This window comes from Cebus imitator, unplaced genomic scaffold (genome assembly GCF_001604975.1).
Source record: "Cebus imitator isolate Cc_AM_T3 unplaced genomic scaffold, Cebus_imitator-1.0 Scaffold299, whole genome shotgun sequence".
NCBI lineage: Eukaryota > Metazoa > Chordata > Mammalia > Primates > Cebidae > Cebus > Cebus imitator.
In genome coordinates this window covers 2,412,240-2,433,044 of record NW_016107614.1, presented here as the reverse complement: position 1 = coordinate 2,433,044, position 20,805 = coordinate 2,412,240, and the positions used below count along the sequence as shown (strand labels likewise).

The following is a 20,805-nucleotide window of genomic DNA, read 5'->3' as shown; positions in this document are numbered from 1 at the left end:
CAGCATGGACGTCCAGGATGCCTGGAGGAGGCGTGGGGGCCCATTCTGCTGCAGGAGTCGCACTGCTGCCGGCTCCAGTTGCTGCAAGGTGCTGCACTCACTGGACAACAAGCTCCCTGGTGTGAGTTTGACCTCACCCCCTCTCTGTTTTTGCATTTTGGGTGGGCAGCTCTCCAGACCTGGAGGAAGCCATGGACATGGGCTGCTTTGTGACTTATGATTTCTCTGTTAGGGATTTGCCTCTTTAAAATGGTGAGTGAGTTGCCAGTAAAACAACAGGATTAAATCAATAGTTTGGCCATTGAAATGAAAACCACTGTGAGAGGAGCAAACAGGAGTGTAAGGAGAGAGCGACTCAAGAGACAGAGGAGGCCATGGCTTTAGATGACTCTGGGAGATGGTACTGAAGCTGTGCATGAAAGATGAGAAGCGGGCAGACATGTGAAGGGTTGAGGAAGCAGAGTCCCAGGCAGCAGCCACGGCAAAGGCTAACCTTTGCAAGCTTGGTGCACTCGCAAGGAGGCCGGTTGGCTGGAGCAACGTAAACCAGGGAGTGACCCCAGAAGGGGCGAAGGATGGAGTGAGTTTGAGCCCTTTTGATGTGCCATGGGAGGGCATGGTAAGATTTTCATCCTTAAAGCCTTTCCCAAGGGTTTTTCAGTGGGAGACGCATGATCTAATTGCTGGTGACCAAGACTGCTGGGGCTTCTCTGTGGAGCCAGGACTACAGGGGAAGAGAGTGGAAGCAGGTGGTGGCTGGTGAGTGAAGTCCAGGTGAGCGATCAAGGCAGCTGCTGTAGGATGAGAGCAGTGAATGAGTGTGTGACTTACTGCAGAGGTGGAGCCAGTGGGATTTGATGATGAAAAAAATATGGAGCAGGGGAGGGGCGAGAAGACGAGGGAAAGAGAAGAATAGCGCCAACTCCTGGGTTTGGGGCTTGACTAACAAAAATGGAGACACTATTGGCTTAGGCAGGTAATACTGGAGAAGCAGATCACCCTTATACCTGGGTAGCCTAGGGGCTGTCCAAGTGGAGGTGCCAAGCAAGCAATTGGATAAAGGGAGTCTGGGCTGAAGATGTCCATTTGGGAGAAGCCGGCCTGTGGATGAGCAGGTAGACAGGGCAGAGGGCCAGGACAGAGCCCAGGGGTTCACAGACATTTAACAGCCTGGAAGAAGTGGTGTTGCCAGCAGGGAGAGCTGAGTGAGGCAGGAAAGTCAGAGAAATTTGGGGATCAGGAAAGAAATTTGATTCAAGAAGGGAAGTGGATGTTGCTTAATTGTATTAGCTGCTGCTGAGAGGTAGCCTCTGAAGAGGTCAGAGGAGCCTTCTGATTCCCAGTTGGTGACCTTAACAAGAGCAGTTTAGTGGCACAGTGGAGACCAGATTGCCTTTAATCAGGTGGGTTTTCCATCCTGGTTGCACACCTGAATCGCCTAAGTGGTGGGGGGGGGATGGTTATAAAAACTCTTGATGACTGGGCCCTGCCCCCAGAGACTCTGAGTTAATTGATCAGAGTTGGGCAGGGGCATCCCCAGGGGGTGCTAACGAGCAGTGAGGGGTGACAGATGGTGTTCTAATCTGTTCTTAGACTGTACACCCCACCTCCCAATACTATTACATGGGGGACTGGGATTTCAGTATATGAATTTTGTGGGTATACAAACATTGTTGCAGTGGCCTTGGTCTAATTTTCAGAAATCTTTATATAAAATATTAGTAATAAGGTGGGGATAAAGTGAAATTTTAGAACGAAAAACACTTAGTCATTTTCCTATCTACAAATGTTACATGTGAGAGTCATTACTTCTGCCTACCAATGTTGCTAGTTTGCCTTATTCTTGTCATGAAGTTAAGGATAGCCATGTGACTTGCTGTGATCAATGAAATGAGTAGAAGGAATATGTCACTTCCAGGCAGTTTTAAGAGCCAGTGTGTCATGTGTCACCCTTTTTTTTCCCTGTATTATAAAATCCAGCAATGTTCTGATGCTGCTGCTCCATCAGCCTGGTCCTGACTGAGGATGATATGGAGGAGTTTTCAGATGACCAGAAATGAACCTGTCGTGTAGACAAGAAATAACTCTTTCTTATGTAAAGCCCCTGAAATTTGGGGGATAGTTGTTGTTGCAGCACAAGCTAGCCTGTGCTGACTGATATACCAGCATTCACACCCTTGCACCACTGGGACTCATTGTTAGGTCTAGAAGATAAATGCTGCTGAAGATTTATAGCTTTCTTTTTTCCTTCCTTCCTTCCTGCTTTCCTTCCTCCCTTCTTTTGTTTCTTTTTCTCTCTTTGTCTTTCTTCTCTTTCTTTCCCTATCACCTATCCATCTACCTATATCATCTATTTGTCATCTATCAATCATCTATCATCTCTATGTAATTGGTGACTGCAAATGGGCAGAAAAGTCATAAAATCTTCAGACTATGTATAACACAAAACAACTGCATATGTTAAAGAAAGTTGCATTGAGAACAATCTGAGTGCTTCTAAAAACACAGTTGTATAGTTACTCTTCTGTAATATAACCCACAAAACTCTAAACATACCCCCAAAGCCTCTTCATCTAATCAACCCGAAGAGGGTGTCCTTTATCAGATGAAGTCCCTGTCTTTGTGTTAGAAATGACCCTGTATCAGTCAGGATCCTTGCAGGAGACAAGTAATGTATACTAAATTTACTACATTTGAGAAGGATTTATTAAAATGACTACCTATAAATGTCCCCCTTAGGGGAAGTGCAGTACCCCAGGGTTAGACAAGTAGGGTGTCATTACCACCCCTAAACCTGATGTGGCAAGTGGAAGGAGGGACTTCCAGGGCCCCCAGCAGGGGGTTCACCTACTGGGAGCCATGTCCTTTAGTTGCGGTGTCAGATGTCCTTAGACACATGTCCAGATAGAGGAGGGTGGTGATGGCAGCTGAGGGGTAAATGGAAGATGTCTCCCACATCTGGATAGTTTCAGCAGCAGACATCTTCACAACAATTAGGTGGTCAAATTTTCAGCTTGTTTTGGTGTAAGAAAGGGAACAAACTTGAAAGCCATCTTTAGCTTTGCTCGTGACTTTCTGGGTCCATAAGTGAACTCTGTGCTGGAACTAGGCACGTGGGTATTCACCGGAACGTGGAAGGCTGTAGAGAAGGGCCCCCTTTTAGTATTCTCTCTCAAGCTCTTGTGATATTGGAGAAAATTATCACCAAGAGGATCCATTTGGTCTGAATTAGCAATGCAAACCCAAGACACATCAATAAATCCACATTCTTTATTGAAACCATCCTTTCTAGGTAGAGACATGTTAGGTGCTCTCCACTTTCTCTTTGAAACTGACATCATTTCATGAAACATAAAGGTACACAAAATTAAAAATACTGATATGTTTACATATAACACTTTAAACAGTTTTCCTTTTTAAAAAGAAAACTTTTAGGCATTTGGAATTGCTGTTCAGAAGTTCAGTCTACAAAAGAAACTTTAAAAACATCTGCTGAAGCCAAGGGAACATTCGTTCACAAATGGAATGCTAACAGTACCAATCTGAAAGTTACCCAACGGACCCAATCAATAGAAAATCCCGAAGTGAATTTGCTAGTTAGCAGGATTTTACGAATTATTTAAACCAGCTGAGCAATTTGTGAGTAATATGAAACTTTACAGCAGGAGTGTCCAATCTTGTGGTTTCCCTGGGCCACATGGGAAGAAGAATTGTCTTGAGCCAAAAAATACACTAACACTAATGATAGCTGATGAGCTTTAAAAAAAATCACGAAAAGAAACTTACAATATTTCAAAAAAGTTAACGAATTTGTGTCGGGCCACATTCAAAACCAACCTGGGCCATGGGTTGAACAAGCTTGCTTTAGAGAGAAATTGTAAAATAGAAATAGAGGGGAAACTTCATCTTAGAGGTATTTACCCTACATATTTACCTTAGTGGAAAATAGAGGGAACAGTGAGTCAACGAACAGCCTCTCTTTCTCTGATTGAAGACATTCCGCTGGCTGAAGTTGATTCCAGGCCTTTTCCTGCCCTGCAATCCAGCTTTAGCTTTTGCTAGACCAGTTTACTGCAGAACTGAGCCAGGCTGGAAACCCAGACTCCCAAATTCATCAGCCTGTTTGTCCTAAGACAATTCTCTGAACTGAAACTATTCTTGCAGCTCAGTGTCATTCCCAAAGCTTGGCACCCAATTTAAGCACAAAGCAGGCTGCAGTGGCATCTTCTACCTCTGTTTGCTTCTGGGGATGTTTGCAGGCCGGTCACTGAGCAATTGCAAACACCAAGGCAGAGAGGCCTGGGTCTTTCTGCTGAATGGACTCTCTCTTGTGAAGCCAGCCTCGAGGTTCTTCGCAAGAACCTGTGTCATACCCAAGTCCTCACAAGTGTGGGCTTCCAGAGAAGCGGCTCAGCTAGCCCCGGCTGAATCAGGGCTTGTCTTTTCTGCAGATACGTCACACTGGAGGCCTAAATAAAGGTTTTTCATAAGGGTCCCATTGTTGTAAATTGGCCATATGGTGACAATCATTGAAGCTGTGTTTTTGAAAATATTCATACAAAAGAGATAAGAAGTATCATTGTTTCGCCATCTTGCTGCGAAGCACCGACTCTGTTTCTGACTCCCTCCCACTCTTCTATGAAATGGGTTAATCTTGCTTAGACTTCTAAAGATTGAAACTACAAAACTTTTATTTCCTTGGACAAAGAACCTTAACAGCCATCTTAAGTATCCCAGTTCCATTTTCAACTCTGACAGACAAGATGAGACCAAATAAAACCACAGAACATACAAAAATTAGAGAAATGGAATCTACACTAACAGGCAGATGGGATTGGAGCCAGAAGGTCAGCTGCTCCATTTGCCATATCAAAGCGCACGCCGGGCAGGGTCTGCCATATGCACAATATAAGAGTGTCGGCTGAACCTCAGTCCAGGGCCAAGAAAGGCCAAAACAGAACTTGGTGAGAAGAGAGGCGGGAAACGGAGAGCCAATCTTGCAGGACCCACAGTAAAGCGAAGGCAGGGGGTTGGCGTTTTCCACACTGCATTGATTAAGGCTTTGACAGCTGATCTTTTACATACATACATATATACAGACATATATTAATAATAATACTTTAATTTTTTTCTGTTTTAAGGAAAAAATATTCCCATGCATTTCTTTGACTTTTCTTTGTATCATTCTAGTTTTTGCTCCCAGCAATCATTTTAATGAGACAGAGTCCTCTGATGGCATATTCTGATCTGTGAAAAATATAACATTTTACCTTTTACAAATACTTTGTCTAAAATGATGCTGATTCATTCCAAAGGAATTCTGGTGCATGGGAGCGATCTTGGCTGTAACCAAAAACACGCGTGTGCCGCCCTGTGTTCCACACCAACAAAACAGGACTTATAGTTATGTAAACATTATTTAAAAATTATTCCAACATAAATACTCTTTTAAAGCTAACATACCACAGCTTTTAGCTCATAATGCCCATAGATGCCTTAATGAAATGCCATTCAAAACTACCTCACTGTTTAAATTATACCTTGAGGTACTACAATTATGTAAACATCCGCTACACTTCTCTAGAACAAGTGCCAAGTGTTGTGAATTCTGATTGCAAGTTGGTGATTGAATACTAGTTAATCTAAGCAATGTTACCAATGCACTCTTTAACCTGGTTGGCTACAGGAAGCTAGTCACTGATTGACTTATTCCACAAGGCGATGATTTTTACATAACTTATAATTAACCAGTCTTCAGCAGTGTTCACCCCACGAGGGACCTGAATTGGTCCCTCGTAAGATGTCTTTGCACAGTTTGCAAATGCAGTTTGAACTGGATATCAGAGTCCCAGTGTGCCACGGGAAGTTCCTCCAAAGCTAAAAGAAGAAATGTTCTTCAAAGCCCATGGAATTCCAAGCACAGGTGGAGTCTTCTCAAAGTCAATGAATGAAAAACTATCAGGATGAGCCACAATATTGTCTTCTCAGCAGACGGCACTCTTGCCAGCAAATGTTCTGCTGTCTTCATAATGGATGCCTCAGCCCCCACTGTAATTAGGGATGGGGGGAACCAAAGGGACAAGGAGAGCCAATGACTCGGAGAAATGGCCTGTGGTCTCCTAACTTCATGACAATGATTCTCATACTTGAAACTCCCTCTGTGAACACTGCTCAGTGTGATGCCTTTTTAAGTCCTGACATCCATATTTTCAGGTTTCTTGGTTGCCATGTCCCTGGCAGAAAGAAAGAAAACAATTCCAGCCAAAGCTGTGAGTCACACATTAGTCATGGCCAAGCTTTCATCTCTTATGCCCAATATAGACAGAAGACAGCCTGGCACCTTTGCAAGCAAGTCCAGATTAGAGGAACGACCAACCTCAAGGTTGGCCTTTTGCCACATGGGAGCAAGGGACAGGGAGAATGGGCATGTACAAGCATAGCTTGAATGGTCAGAGACTTCAACCCTAATTTTCTTTAACAGTTCATGAGTGAAAACATTGCAGCCAAAATCAAAAGAACATTTTCTCTCCACCTTGTTGGCCAAACTTACATGTACTTTCATTCAAATATATACCTCCATGACTGGATTCTGAGTGTTTGTTTGAGAATAATACTGTACACTGTTTTAGGGCTGATTTTCAAGGTGCTATTGTTGTAAAACGAAAACAAAACATTCTCAATGCCTGTCTTTCAGGAACATCAGCATTATTTCTTCATGTGCAGGGCATCCTGGAACTTGGTGCTGGTGTATCTGGCATGAAAGCCTTTCTTGCTGATGGTGTCGTCTGTGTGGAATCGAATCATCAGGGAATCTCCTGCGGAGTAGATTTCTTCCAGTGGCTGAGGAGAGGAGAAAGGAAAACGAGAAGGAGTTTAGCTGTGATTACAGTTGAAAATGAGGAGGATGGGACCAGATCTTACACAAGCACACAGGATGAGTCCCTGGTACCAGAGACTCTGAAGGGCATCAAAACAAGCTCCTTTAAAAAAAATAAAAAAAAAAAAAAAAAAAAAAAAAAAAAAAAAAAAAAAAAAAGCATTGCAAATTATTCTGCTCTAGAGAATTTTGTGGGCCCTGCTCATCCAAAGAGGATCCCAGGTGCATAGCTCCTATCGAATCTATTATTTATTAAGTACACAGGTCAGTCGGGTGCTGCTCTAGGAACGTCCAGACCTTATGTAAACTTTACGGCAACCTCATAAGGCAGGTACTAGCCCCATCTTTCACTTCAGGAAACTGAGACTCAAGTTCTCACAGGTAGGCAGGACCCACACACTTGGTCAAGTGCCACTTTGTCATTCTTCCTTTGTTAGAGGCTGAAAGAAGATGAAGGGAATTACTCAACTATAAATGCCAATTTCAGTTTCTGTTTAGCACAAGGAGCGCTGGTCACTGCAAAATGATGTGATATCAGTCCAGCCAATAGCAAACACACTTAAGTGACTAGGTGGAGGCAACAGAAAGGAGAGGGCTGGGGCCCAGGATGGGCAGTGTCCAGCGTGGGGCAGCCAGGCAGCGGCCAGGATACTGTACTGGCCAGGGCACAAATTCCCACCCAGCACCAGCTACATGCCAACCCCTATGTCAGGTGCTGAGAAACAGCAAACACAACAGGCTCACGGAAAAAGACAGTAATGAGAAAACTGATAATGACCTTGAGCACAACCATCGTGTATGTAGTGAGTACGTGATTTGTCATTTTCATAGGCATTTGGTTTTGCTTGAGGAGGGAAATGTGAATATTAGGAATATATAAAAACATAATTAAATATATATATATATTGAGACAGAGTTTTGCTTTTGTCACCCAGGCTGGAGTGCAATGGCATGATCTCCACTCACTGCAACCTCCGCCTCCCAGGTTCAAGCGATTCTCCTGCCTCAGCCTCCCAGGTAGCTGGGATTACAGGCATGCACCACCACGACACCCGACTAATCTTTGTATTTTTAGTAGAAACGGGGTTTTACCATGTTGGCCAGGCTGGTCTTGAACTCCTGACCTCAAGTGATCCACCTGTCTCAGCCTCCCAAAGTGCTGGGAGCCACCATGCCTGGCCCATAATTAAATATTTTTAAAGCCTGAAGGCCAAATAAAAATGGAGGGGAGAGGCCAGCCATGGTGGCTCATGCCTGTAATCCCAGCACTTTGGGAGGCCGAGGCAGGTGGATCACTTGAGGTCAGGAGTTCAAGACCACCCTGGCCAACATGGTGAAACCCTGTCTCTACTGAAAATATAAAAATTGGCTGGGCGTGGTGATGCACACCTATAATCCCAGCTTCTTGGGAGGCTGAGGCAGGAGAATTGCATAAACTCAGGAGGCAAAGGTTGCAGTGAGCCAAGATCCAGCCGGGGTGACAGAACAAGACTGTCTGTAAAAAAAAAAAAAAAAAAAAAAGCAGGGGAGAGGAAAAGCCTTTGTAAAAACAGGGAGAAAGTCCCAAAAGGAAAAGTGCTCGTCCGTGGCTGGCATCAGTAGTAAGAGGCCTTCAAGGACTGGTCCCTGGCTGCCTTCTGACCTCCTCTCTGGCAGTTCTCCTGCTCCCCGCTCCGCTCCCACAGAACGAGCCTCCTGGCCATTGCTCCTAAGTGGCGGGGGTTTCCAGGCAGGAAACCCAGCTATGTCTGACTCCACAGCTCAGGCTGTGAATCGTCACACTCTGCCCCGGCCCCAGCGTCTCTGGGACTTACTCCAGAGCCACAGAAGCGGCCGAGCCTGGGCGCTGAGCTGTCGTAGCCGTCGTAGGCTTCCATGTAGTCGTAGCCGCAGTCGGCCTCCTCCTCAACCTCAAAGGTCTGGAATGTCAGCTCCACGCCGTAGCCATCCTCCGCCACGATCAGCCAGTCGCAGTGGGCCTGGCTCGGGTAGTTGTTGTCCCCAAACTGGGCATGGGAATAGAGCTCTTTGGTCTGCACTTCGGCTTTCAGTCTGCCCCCGCACTCTGGAGCAGAGAGAAGTGAGATGTCCCCTCAGCACAGGACACCCTCGTGCCTCCCACCTGCATGCACTCAGCTTTCCCTACAGAGCCTGGGGTGGGCCTGGCAGGCGAGGCCAGGCAGTCTCATCACCCCATTTGATGGAGGGGTACACAGAAGCCCCTGGCTCCCCCAGGTCAGGGCTCCCTCGTAGATGCAAGTGGCCCTTATAACACTGTGGCTCACACCTGTATTCCCAGCACTTTGGGAGGCCAAGGCAAGCAGATCACCTGAGGTCAGGAGTTCGAGAACAGCCTGACCAACATGGAGAAACCCCGTCTCTACTAAAAATACAAAATGAGCAGGGAGTGGTGGCAGGCACCTGTAATCCCAGCTACTTGGGAGGCTGAGGCAGGAGAATCACTTGAACCTCGGAGGCAGAGGTTGAGGTGAGCCAAAATTGTGCCATTGCACTCCAGGCAACAAGAGAGAAACTCTGTCTCAAAAACCAACAACAACAAAAAAGTGGCCCTTACAAACCAAGGTTTTTAAAAAAAAAAAGTGGCCCTTATATGTCTCCTGTTCCCAGCTTGAGAATACGTGATCACGCCATTGAAAAGAGCTAGCTGCTTTTTGCTTTTTCCAGTTATGGAGGCATGGAGCCAGTGGATGGTCTTGAACTCCTGACCTCAAGTGATCCACCTGTCTCAGCCTCCCAAAGTGCTGGGAGCCACCATGCCTGGCCCATAATTAAATATTTTTAAAGCCTGAAGGCCAAATAAAAATGGAGGGGAGAGGCCAGCCATGGTGGCTCATGCCTGTAATCTCAGCACTTTGGGAGGCCGAGGCAGGTGGATCACTTGAGGTCAGGAGTTCAAGACCACCCTGGCCAACATGGTGAAACCCTGTCTTTACTGAAAATATAAAAATTGGCTGGGCGTAGTGGTGCACACCTATAATCCCAGCTACTTGGGAGGCTGAGGCAGGAGAATTGCATGAACTCAGGAGGCAGAGGTTGCAGTGAGCCGAGATCCAGCCTGGGTGACAGACCAGTCCGCCTGACTGGTCGCTGGGGTGTGGCTGGGTCTATTTGCCACTTTATTCCCTGAAGTGCTGGAGGCCTCTGAGAAGGGTTCACACTCTCCTGACTGACTGGCTGTAATTTGTCATTTCTGCCAAAAGAGGGCAATAAAAGCACATCAGAACGGCGGGTGAGCTCTCAACCCTGGAAACCTCAGCTCTTACTTGACTGGTTCTTTCAGTTGAGAGCATGGACTGTAGGCCAACTTTGAGGTCCCTGTGGGTGTCACAGGTGAGCTGCACCTCAGACTCTGGGCTTGTATTCTGTAGGCTTTGTTTCTGGGTTTGTTATCACACAGTAACTCTGCTTGGCCTTGGTCCTATACATAGTACCTTGTGTCTTGGGCATGTAAGTCCACATAAAATAAAATGGACATTGGCTGGGCACGGTGGCTCACGCCTGTAATCCCAGCACTTTGGGAGGCCGAGGTGGGTGGATCACTTGAGGTCAGGAGTTTGCGACCAGCCTGGCCAACATGGTGAAACGCTGTCTCTACTAAAAAGACAAAATGAGCCGGGTGTGGTGGTGGGCGCCTGTAATCCCAGCTGCTCGGGAGGCTGAGGCAGGAGAATCACTTGCACCTGGGAGGTGGAGTTTGCAGTGAACTGAGATTGTGCCACTGCACTCCAGCCTGGGTCACAGAGTAAAACTCCATCTCATAAAAAAAGAAAAAAAAAGTAAATAAATAAATAAATAAATAAATAAAATAAAAAAGATAGATAAGACCGGTCTAGATGAGCAAGCACCAGAAATTCTGGAGGCAAATCCCTGCACAACTCCTCCCCTCCCCAGTGTGCTCCATGCGCCCGAGGGGCCCAGGCAAAAGCTGTTGTAGATTCTGTAGGTCCTGGGCCCCGCTGGAGCTTCACACCCCGCCTGGCCCCAGTCCTGTCTGACTGCCCATTCTTAGTCCTATGTTGGCTCTGGCTTAGAATGTCTTCCAGGTCTAACCCGTCTTTGGGAAATTTCAAGTTCCTTAGAGCTGGGTGGTCATGAAATGAGCACAGAGCAGGGCAGAACACCTCCCATCCATCCCACCAGACCCCCCAACCCTCCCCACGTGCCTGGGCCCTGGGAGCAGACCCCTGGCCTGCATCGATGACGCCTGTGGGGAGCACCAGCAGATGAGAGGAGGGGAGGGAGGAGAGAGGTCAGGGCATTCAGTCCCCTGATTGTCACAGCTTTTCTTCCACTTGGGCCACAGCTGCAGTCGGAGGCTCTCTGCATCCCTCTCTGTCTCCAGCTTCCAGGAACTCTCCCTCCTCTCATCCTGGGCCTGGGGTTGCAGTTCCTAGCCTTGCAGCTCCTAGCTCTGGTGGCTTCACTGTCCTGCAGTGTCCCAGTCCCTGCTGTCCCCTTGTAACATGTCCCTTCATTAGCTTCTCCTCAAATAATGACTCTGAATGTGCCCCCATTTCCTGCCAGGACCCTGGCACCTGTGTTCTTCCTGGTCTCTATCTGCAGGGACGAAATCACTAGTTAACAGCTTTTAAACTTCCCTGAGGGAGGCTAGAACTTCTCAGGGAGTTTGAGAGGGTTCCACAAACCATGCAGTGTTTTCTGGTGTGCAGGGCCAGACTGAACTGCCTTCAGATGCTGGCTACTGTACTGTTTGACCTGATTTACATTTTCTGTTACTGAAAAAAAAAATGCGGATAGGAACTGTTAAAAGGATCACAGGGTCCCATGATCGTGATCTCAGAGTCAGCATTACAGAAGCAGAGTGGGCTTTGGGTGGCCACCAGCTCTGACAAAGGACACAATTGTACATCAGGATCAAAGGGTCAGATTGGCTTCCGTGGGCACTAATCCCAGGTGGTAACATTTTAATGGCTAAAGAGCAGAGCCAAATTTCTTACTGACATTCTTCTGCTTAACGAAGTAGATAATATAAGTTATAAGCACATACACTGCCCACCAAAGGACCCAATAGCAATATTTACATTTTGAGTGGAGAAAAAATCTTGGGGAACAGAAACATTTTCACTTTCCAGAACTGGTCCTTAGAGGGATAAAGGGCTGCCTTCACCATTACACAACTTTTGGACTTTACAGATCAGCAAAATACCCAGGCTGGAGCGCAGTGGTGTGATAAAACTTACTGCAGCTTTGAATTCCCAGACTCCAACGATTCTCCTGCTTCAGCCTCCCGGGCAGCTGGGACCGCCACACCTCGCTATATTGTCTAGTTTTTATTTTATAGAGGTGGAGTCTCATCATCTTGTCCTAGCAGGTCTTGAACTCCTGGGCTCAAGCAATCTTCCCCACTCAGCCTCCCAAAGCTCTAGGATTTTATGTGTGAGCCAGTGTGACCAGCCTAAATACATTTTTAAAAGAGAGGAAAAAAGGAAAAAAAAAGGAGGAAGGAAAAAAAGGGGGCACTAACAAAGGGTCGTCCATTTCAAATTGTGTCAATTAAAGACAGTGAAAGAAAACAGCTCTTTTCCCTGTGGTTGCTGATGCTTCATTTTTTTATTTTTTTTTTCAAGATAGAATCTCACTCTGTCATCCAGGCTGGAGTGCAGTGGCACAATCTCAGCTCACTGCAATCTCTGCCTCCAGGGTTCAAGCAATTCTCCTGCCTCAGCCTCCTAAGTAGCTGGAATTACAGGCACCCACCACCACACCCAGCTAATTTTGTATTTGTAGTAGAGACAGAGTTTCACCATGTTGCCCAGGCTGGTCTCGAGCTCCTGACCTCAGCTGATCTGCCTGCCTTGGCCTCCCAAGGTGCTGGGATCATAGGTATGAGCCGCCGTGCCCAGCTTGATGCTTCATTTTAATAGGACATTTTATCACACACCTTCCTCCCCTCACTCTTCCCTGGTCAGAATTAAAGGCAGTCCTTGTCCTGCCTTCACCATCTCTCTGTTTCCTGTCCAAGTGCTCATCAGCTGGAAGGCCGCGTCCCACCCCAGGTACCTGTGCTGTGCACTGCCTGGAAGCCTTTCCTCTGCACCGAGGCATCCGAATAAAACCTGAGAAACAGACTACTGCCCGAAGCCACCAAGGGATCTGGTTTCTTGCTGCCGCAGAAACGGCCCAGGATGGGGGCCAGGATGTTGGGCCCGTCGTACATTTCCAGGTGGTCATAGGCACATTCCTGGTGCTGCTCGATCTCAAACTCATTAAAGGTCTGGGGACAGAAGAGCAGAAAGTAAGGCCAGGGCCTGGCATTCAGCCGAGGTGGGGGCCTCCTCTCCAGTTCTGGGAGAGGAAGGAGCGAGGGAGTGCATGCAGACCTCCGGCTGGCTGTGCCCAGGGGTGTGTGGCCATGATGATGCTTGGGGACATCTGTAGAGAGGCTCTCAACTTCCGCCTTGCTTTTGGTCCAGCAAGTGGCCCTACGAGGTAGTTACATGAGCTATTGCTACGATGACCACACTGCAGATGAGAGAGTAGGGGTTCAGAGAGTTTAAATGCTTGACATTTTGACAGCTAGTAAGTGACAGAGCCAGGCTTTCCACAGCCCAAATCTGTCTTCCTTCCATCCCATCACACAGCTCTTCTCTCACTTAGGGCTAAGAGCCAGCAGGGCTGAGTGCCCACTCTGTGTCAGCAGCTGTTTTAAATGCTTTACAAGTATTGCCTCATTTAATCTTTACAACCCTGTGATGTGCCTAATCACTTTACAGATGAGGAAATGGAGATTCAGAGCTGTCAGATGACTTGCCCAAGGTCACACACTGGCAGAGTTGGGCCATGATCTGGCGCTCTGACGTCAGAGACGCTGCTGTTGACCTGCGCACTCTGCTGCACCATCCTTCAGTACCAGTGACACAGGTGAGATTGCATGAGGCGCACGCTGCTCCAGGCAGCATCCTCGTGGTGGCTGACACTGTTTATTCCATGCCAAGCATTTACGGGCATTTCCTCACTTTCTTCTGGTGATGCTGTGAAGGAAGAGCTATTATTTCCAACATGCAGAAGGGGAAAGTGAGTCTTAGAGAAGCCGGCTGGCCTGCCCAAGCTCACACAGCTGGAGACAGATGAAACTGAATTTGACCCCAGCCAGACTTCTCCAGCCCCCACTGCTATCCGTCACCAGGTTATCCTGCCTCACTTCTCCCTGTTCCCCCTAAGGACTGTCCCCTAGCACTGGCCAGGGGAGCCCCACCATTCCAGGCTTTTCAGCCCTGAATGCAGGCTTCTCAGGTACTGGGTAGGTGGCCGACTGACGGCAGCCCCAGCGTCAAGGGAGATGGGAAAGGTGAGCGGGGACGGTGTTAGATGAAGACTTGGACCAAATGACAGAGCAGGGAGAAGGACATTAGTTAGGGGGTCGCAATTCGAAAGAGCAAGGCCAGGCTGGCAGTGCGGAGATGGAGGTTGGGAGGGGGACACAGGACCACCACGGCAATGCAGGCTTTCAGAAGGATGCCTCTGACACACTACTGCACTTGGGCAGAGCTCTCCTGCCTGTGAAATAGGGAGCGCTGGGGCCAGGGTGGTGGGTGAGACGCGGGGCAGGGGAGCAGTGGCACCAGGACGGCCATGCAGTGGGAGGGAGCCTTAGGCCAACAGGGAGGGAGCTCCCTGGAGGCCCATGGGGCGCCCTGTCACCATCCCCATGCAGTGAACACCACCAGCTTCCTTGAGAAATATTCAACTCACATTCTATGGTAGCAAAAAGAGCGCAATCAATATATCCACCAACCATTTCCCAAGGAAACGCCTTTTGGAAACTACCACGTTTGTGTACGAGCCTCAGGCAAGCGCTTCCCGTGTGCGTTTGCGCGCTCCCAACGCCAGAGGGCGCCTCCCCCGCAGTCCTCGGGGGCTCTGCGTTGCCATCGCGAACATTTCCCAGCAGATGGCGGTCTTGGAGAAGCAGTGCCTTTCCCTAAGGCGCTCTCCAGCGCATCCTCACCCAGATTCAAGGCTGACCCTGGACAGCTTCTCTTAGCACAGCGGCAGTTTCCCCAGCATCTGAGCACTCTGTGGTCAGGGGCCCTGTCTTCACCCATCGACGCCTTGGGGGCCCATTCGCCTCTTCTGCTTCTAACTCATGGCTCTCACCAATAAACATCCTGCAAGTCCCTGCGCCCTAGTCCATTGACCATGGCTTCCCCCTCTCCGTTCTCCTTCACTGTCCCTAACTTATCTGTCCATAGTTCAGAGGGCTAATCCTACTCACCTCTACAGTCAGAAAACCTCACTTAAAAAAATGCCCGTCTGCCGGAAGTACAATACATTCTCCAACTGGCAAAAGGGTTTCTTTATTCTCCAAAATGTGGGAGTCCCTGGAGGCTGAGAAATGAGACTCCTAGGAGATTCAACTCTCCTTTGAAATAACTGAGCTTGGTGTGCACACCACACGCCATATATGTGAAAAAGACTTTAAATAAAGGCTTGGGGAAACTTTTTAAAATTTATCTGGGTGTGGTGGCTCACACCTGTAATCCCAGCACTTTGGGAGGCCGGGGCGGGTGGATCACGAGGTCAGGAGATTGAGACCATCCTGGCCAACATGGTGAAATCCCGTCTCTACTAAAAGTATAAAAATTAGCTGGGTGTGGTGGCGGCGGCCTGCAATTGCAGCTACTCAGGAGGCTGAGGCAGGAGAATTGCTTGAACCCAGGAGGCAGAGGTTGCAGTGAGCCAAGATCGTGTCACTGCATTCCAGCCTGGCAATAGAGCGAGACTGCTTCTTTAAAAAAAAAAAAATTGATTCAAGAAGGAATTTGCATAAAGAATTTAGTCTCCTGTTACTAATGGGAAAAAAAGTAAGTTGTGGGAAAAAGATGAATAGGATTTTATTAGAGGAATTTGAGTAATAAAAACATATATTTCCCTGTGTATTGACAGACATGATTGTGCACAGAAAATTTCTGGGAGGATCCACAAGAATGTGTTTAGCATGGTCATTTCTAGAGTGGGAATGACAGCTCTGGGGTCTTTTGATTTCTATTTCCAACCTCCTGTACTGATTCATTTTTTAAATCATGAGACTGTACTGTCTTGTAAAAAATTAAAACTGGAAACAAGTGAATCTGAAACGGCACTGCAGATGTGGGTGGTGGATGCCGCCCCCTGCTGGTCCCGCTGTGCCCAGGTGTGATCGACAGAGCTTTTGTGCATTGTCTCTGAATCTGCACAACAGCCCGATGAAGCAGACTTCATTAGTATCCATGTTTTCCAGATAATGAAACTGAGACCTGGACACGTTGAGTAACCTCCCCCAAGTTACAGAGCGGGAAAGTGACAGAGCAGAGTCTCAAACCCACATCTGATACCCAAGTCCCCATTTTCAATAAACTACAAAAATGACTCACGAGTTTCACCCTGTGGCCTGCAGTCGAAGAGATGTTCCAGGTGCACTCCCTCCGGCTGGGGTATTTGTCAGGCCAGTTGGGGCTCGCCAGGGTCCCCTCTGCACTGCTGATCTTGTGTGCACAACCAGCTGGGGATGGCGGGGGACACACACAGAGAGAGAAGTCATTCACTATGGGCAGTATGAGAGACATTCTAGGGGGGTCACCTCCCCTCCTAATTGTCTCAGGGTCCCTTATCAAATGTGGGGGTGGGGCATCCTGACTCACACATCTCCTGGCTCGGGGATGTGCAGGTTTCCTTGCACTGGCTTTTCTGCCTTCCTGGCTGTGGCTTGGGAGCCAGGCTATCTTTCTATTCCTAGCCACATTGCAGTTATCCTTCAACTATGTTAAAGGCACTGGCAGTGGGGTCAGGTGGACCTTAGCCCAAGTCCTGGTTCCACCAGTGACAGTCTGTGGGACTTGGGGCTCTTATGTAAGCTTCAATGTCTTTATTTGTAAAAGGGTGGTACCTGAGTGGGGGCGATATGTGACTAAATGAGAATGCATGGGAAAGGTTTAGGGCTTGCCAGCCCATGGTGAGTGCTCAACGCATCTTGGCTAACAAAGGTCTCCTTCATCACTGCACTATCCATCTGTAAGCTTCTTTCAGTTTTTTAAAGTGGCTTTATTTGGAGTCTACCAAGCTTGTCCTGGTTACAGTGCTGTTTGCCAAGACTGGTCCCATGACTTGTTGGATGACTGGCATCCTGGCCAATAGCTGGCATTTCTCTTTCTGTATTGAGCACTGTGGTCAGCAATTTTTCATGCATCCTCTCCTTTAGTCCTTCTCACTTTCCAAATAAGAAAATGGGTTTGGAGAGGGTCAGTGCCTTGCCGATAGGGAGCGGAGCCAGGACTCGAACCGGGCCTGCCTGGCTTTGCAGCCAGTGCTACCACTGCTTAGAAAGCATGGTGGACTGTGTCGCAAACACAGAGGCTCCACGATGAAGCAGCTGGAGAAGCAGGTGAGGAGGGCGGCGGGGAGAGAGGGGAGGAAGCAGCTTTGAGGATGCTCCGAAGAGATTTGCCTCTGTCAGTGCTACATCTGTTCTGCAGCCACGCAGAGAAGAACAGGAGCCCACAGAAGCAGTGGCTCAGCTCCTGGGACATTTGCTCTCACACCTCCTGCCCTTGGGGTCGACCCACACAAAGGCAGCCACCATGCAGGAGTGGGACTTGAGAGAGTTGATGACCCTCCTGTTCTCTCCCACACTGCAGGAGGCAAGCCTGATCCTGACCTGGGCTCACCTCACAGGGGCTTGACTGTTCCTTCCCAGTTTGATTCTTCCACTGGCCTCCCACACAGCCCCACCACCACCTGTGACCATGTCCCAGGGGGCGCTTGGAGGGTGGCCACCTCTTCCTGAAGACATGTCAGCTTCTCCTTTAACATTCTAGGGAGCTCCTGACCAGACTCTGCGGCACCCAACCAACTCTCCCAACTCCAGACTGTAGATTCCAGAGATCTGGGCATGTATCTTCCATATCTTCCCCTTCCCTTGACCTCCTCTGCAGGCCTCCATGGCTGGGTCCAAGGCCTGGAAGCCTGTGTGTTTATCACAAATGCCCAAATTCCCTTCCCTGGGCAGGGTAAGAACAGAAGGAAGCCTTTTTCCAGAATGAGTGGACATTAAAGGCCACCTGGCCCTGAGGAATTCCCCAAAGTGGATGGAGAACAGAGCAAAGCTTCTCCCAAATCCTGCTGTCCTATGGGACCCGTATGTGGTGATTAATATATGACAAAGGCATAAATGGCTGATGTTTATTGACATTTGAGGGCATAATATGCATCAGACAGTCTGAAATACTTTCTAGGCATTCTTTTGATCCTCACAAAAACTTTAAGAAGGAGGTAGGTTTAAACCCTTTTAGCCAAAGAAAAAAACTGGGGCTCAGAGAGGTTAAATAGCTTGCCCAAGGTCACACAGCTAGGGTACGGCAGCCAGGACTTAGACCCAGGCAGCCGGATTCCAGAGCCTGCGGGCTTAATCATTTGCAAAATAACTCAGCCTGGAGCACCTGGGCCCCCAGGTAGGCGCCTCCTGAAGGAGCGGGCTGCCTTGCGGAAAACTCTCCTGCAAGGACAGCAGTGGCTGGGCTCAGCTCAGAAGGTGGAAGGGCTCCTCACCCCACCCCCTCACTCATGCACATGTACACGGGGACATGGGGTGCGGCAAAGGCCAGCCTGCCCCCCAACAACCGGAGGTCCAGCCTCACCCTCTTTGCAGTCATGCCCGTTCTCGTGGAGCCGGTAGCCATTCCTGCACCTGCACAGGTAGCTCCCGAAGGTGTTGACGCACTCATGCTGACACCCGCCGTTGTCCTTGGCACACTCGTCCTTGTCTGGGGAGATCAATGAACTCTTCTAAGAGGAACCACCAACTTGCCAACGTCTCTTAGGGCTCAGAATCACACTTAAAAGCGGCCTCCCTGGACCCAGTGGCTCACGCCTGTAACCCCAGCACTTTGGGAGGCCGAGGTGGGCAGATCACAAGGACAGGAGATCAAGACCATCCTGGCTAACATGGTGAAACCTCATCTCTACTAAAAATACAAAAAATTAGCCAGGCATGGTGGCGCATGCCTGTAGTACCAGCTACTCGGGAGGCTGAGGCAGGAGAATCGCTTGAACCTGGGAGGTGGAGGTTGCAGAGAGCCGAGATCACACCACTGCACTCCAGCTTGGGCAACAAGAGTGAAACACCATCTCAAAAAAAAAAGAAAAAGAAAAAAAGCAGCCTCCTCTGGGAAGCCTCTCTAATTGCTCCCCTTCCCCCTGCTTGTTCCCTTGATGGGGGAGTGAAGCGGGAAGCATCTTCACCTCTATTTCTTATGTATGTACTTGTTGAATTTTCCAAGCACTTGGCCCTGGTATGTGTTGAATTCTCCAAGCACTTTCTGTATGTTCTCTGCCTCTGCTCCCTGCTCAAAACAAGGAGCTCCCTGAAGGTCAGGCTAGTATTCCTCACAATAGTAACAATAATAACAGTAACCCCCACTTACTGAGTGTCTACTGTGGAACGGGCACGGCCCCAAGCACTCTATGCATTATCTAAGTTAATTCTCACCCAGCCTTAGAGGGAGCTGTCTATCTGCTGGTCTTTACAAATAAGAAAACTGAGGCTGGGGATGGCTAATGTGCCCAAGGTCACTCCATGAGCCAGCATCCTCTGTGGCTGACCCCGAGGCCTGGATCCACGTGCTGCGACTCCACAGCGCCCTCTGCACGTGGAGCAGCTAAGTGCTCAGGGCACACAGTGGAGGCCCAGCCCTATCCCACCACTTCTAGCTCTTGTGGCCATGCGCCGTTCCTGCCCTCTGTGCCTCAGTTGCCTCGCCTGTAAAATGGAGACAGTAATGGTATCCTCATTTCACAGGGTTGTTGTGAAATGAGGGTGAATTAATGAGAACAGCATATAATTACTATCTGAGAATTCGAGCACTAGCCTTTGTTAAACCTGTGGTTCTTATAAGCCACCCTATCCTAAGCCAACTTGTTCCTGCCTTTACCAAAGATCAGCCTCCCTCCCCTGCTTCCCTGCCATCACTGGAATGACTGTAGGGGTCAGCCCTGTCTTCCTCCCTCTCTGTACCCTCTTGTTCACCATGATTAATGTCTCCTTGAACACTATTTCACCTGCTTATGTCATCAGGACAACTATGAGCCCTTGCAGGACCCTTTATGAATGCAGAAGAGATGAAGCCACCCAGCATCCCGGAAGTGACTCACCTCTCTCCCTTCCTTCCTCCGAGTCCTTCCGCAGGTGACTCACAGGTCCTCACCCCTGCTCTGGCCCTCTCCCCTGTGCTCTGGTTCTCTACAGCAAATGTGGAGCTGCCCTGCCTGTGAGGCTCTGCTGCATCCTCCTCTGAGGTGGCTCCTGCCGGCCCTGCTGCCCCGTTCCTCCAGCCGCCTGGCCCTCCCAGCTCCACACTGACTGGCGTGACTTGGTCAGGTGACAAGCATAGGCTTCCTCTGCTCAGGAACCTGCAAACAGCCAGCCTTCCTGATTCATCAGGTCCCTACTCTTCAGCCCAGCGTTTAGGGTCCCTCATGACCTGGCCAGGGTCTCTGTGTATCCCTGACCTGGCCCAACTTGGCCCATCTCATGCTGTTGGCTTCCCAGCATGGGTCAGGCTCCGTGCATGCCCATCTCATCTCTGGCTCTGTGCTCTGTTGAGACCTTAACCTGTGCTCACACTGCCTCCCCAACGAGGGACCCTGATTGCTTTCTCTCTAATCATCCTATCTTCACCTCCAATCTCTGCCTCTGTGCTCTGTTGAGACCTTAACCTGTGCTCACACTGCCTCCCCTACGAGGGATCCTGATTGCTTTCTCTCTAATCATCCTATCTCCACCTCCATGTCTTCCCATCCCTTAAAACCTGACTCGGGCCGGGCGCGGTGACTCACGCCTGTAATCCCAGCACTTTGGGAGGCTGAGGCGGGTGGATCACGAGGTCAAGAGATCGAGACCATCCTGGTCAACA

The 20,805-nt window shown here is 48.9% G+C and overlaps 1 protein-coding gene and 1 long non-coding RNA gene across 3 annotated transcripts in view; one reads left to right on the top strand and one right to left on the bottom strand.

Moving 5' to 3' along the window:
* The first annotated feature begins 1 nt into the window (after position 1).
* On the top strand, positions 2-15,400 carry LOC119467520. The gene is made up of 4 exons (XR_005196060.1): positions 2-774; positions 10,099-10,228; positions 12,882-13,082; positions 13,633-15,400. It is a non-coding gene; the product is annotated as an uncharacterized LOC119467520 (long non-coding RNA).
* The window catches only part of TLL2 (tolloid like 2), a 147,062-nt gene continuing 129,511 nt past the window's right edge, over positions 3,255-20,805 (bottom strand). For both annotated transcript variants that reach the window (XM_017502810.2, XM_037729361.1), the window contains 5 exons: positions 18,532-18,657; positions 16,273-16,400; positions 12,920-13,133; positions 8,692-8,942; positions 3,255-6,840 (listed from right to left, as the gene is read on the bottom strand). In XM_017502810.2, coding sequence (XP_017358299.1) covers positions 6,706-6,840; positions 8,692-8,942; positions 12,920-13,133; positions 16,273-16,400; positions 18,532-18,657 — 854 coding nt within the window. In that variant the 3' untranslated portion in view covers positions 3,255-6,705. The remainder of the gene's footprint in view (positions 6,841-8,691; positions 8,943-12,919; positions 13,134-16,272; positions 16,401-18,531; positions 18,658-20,805) is intronic.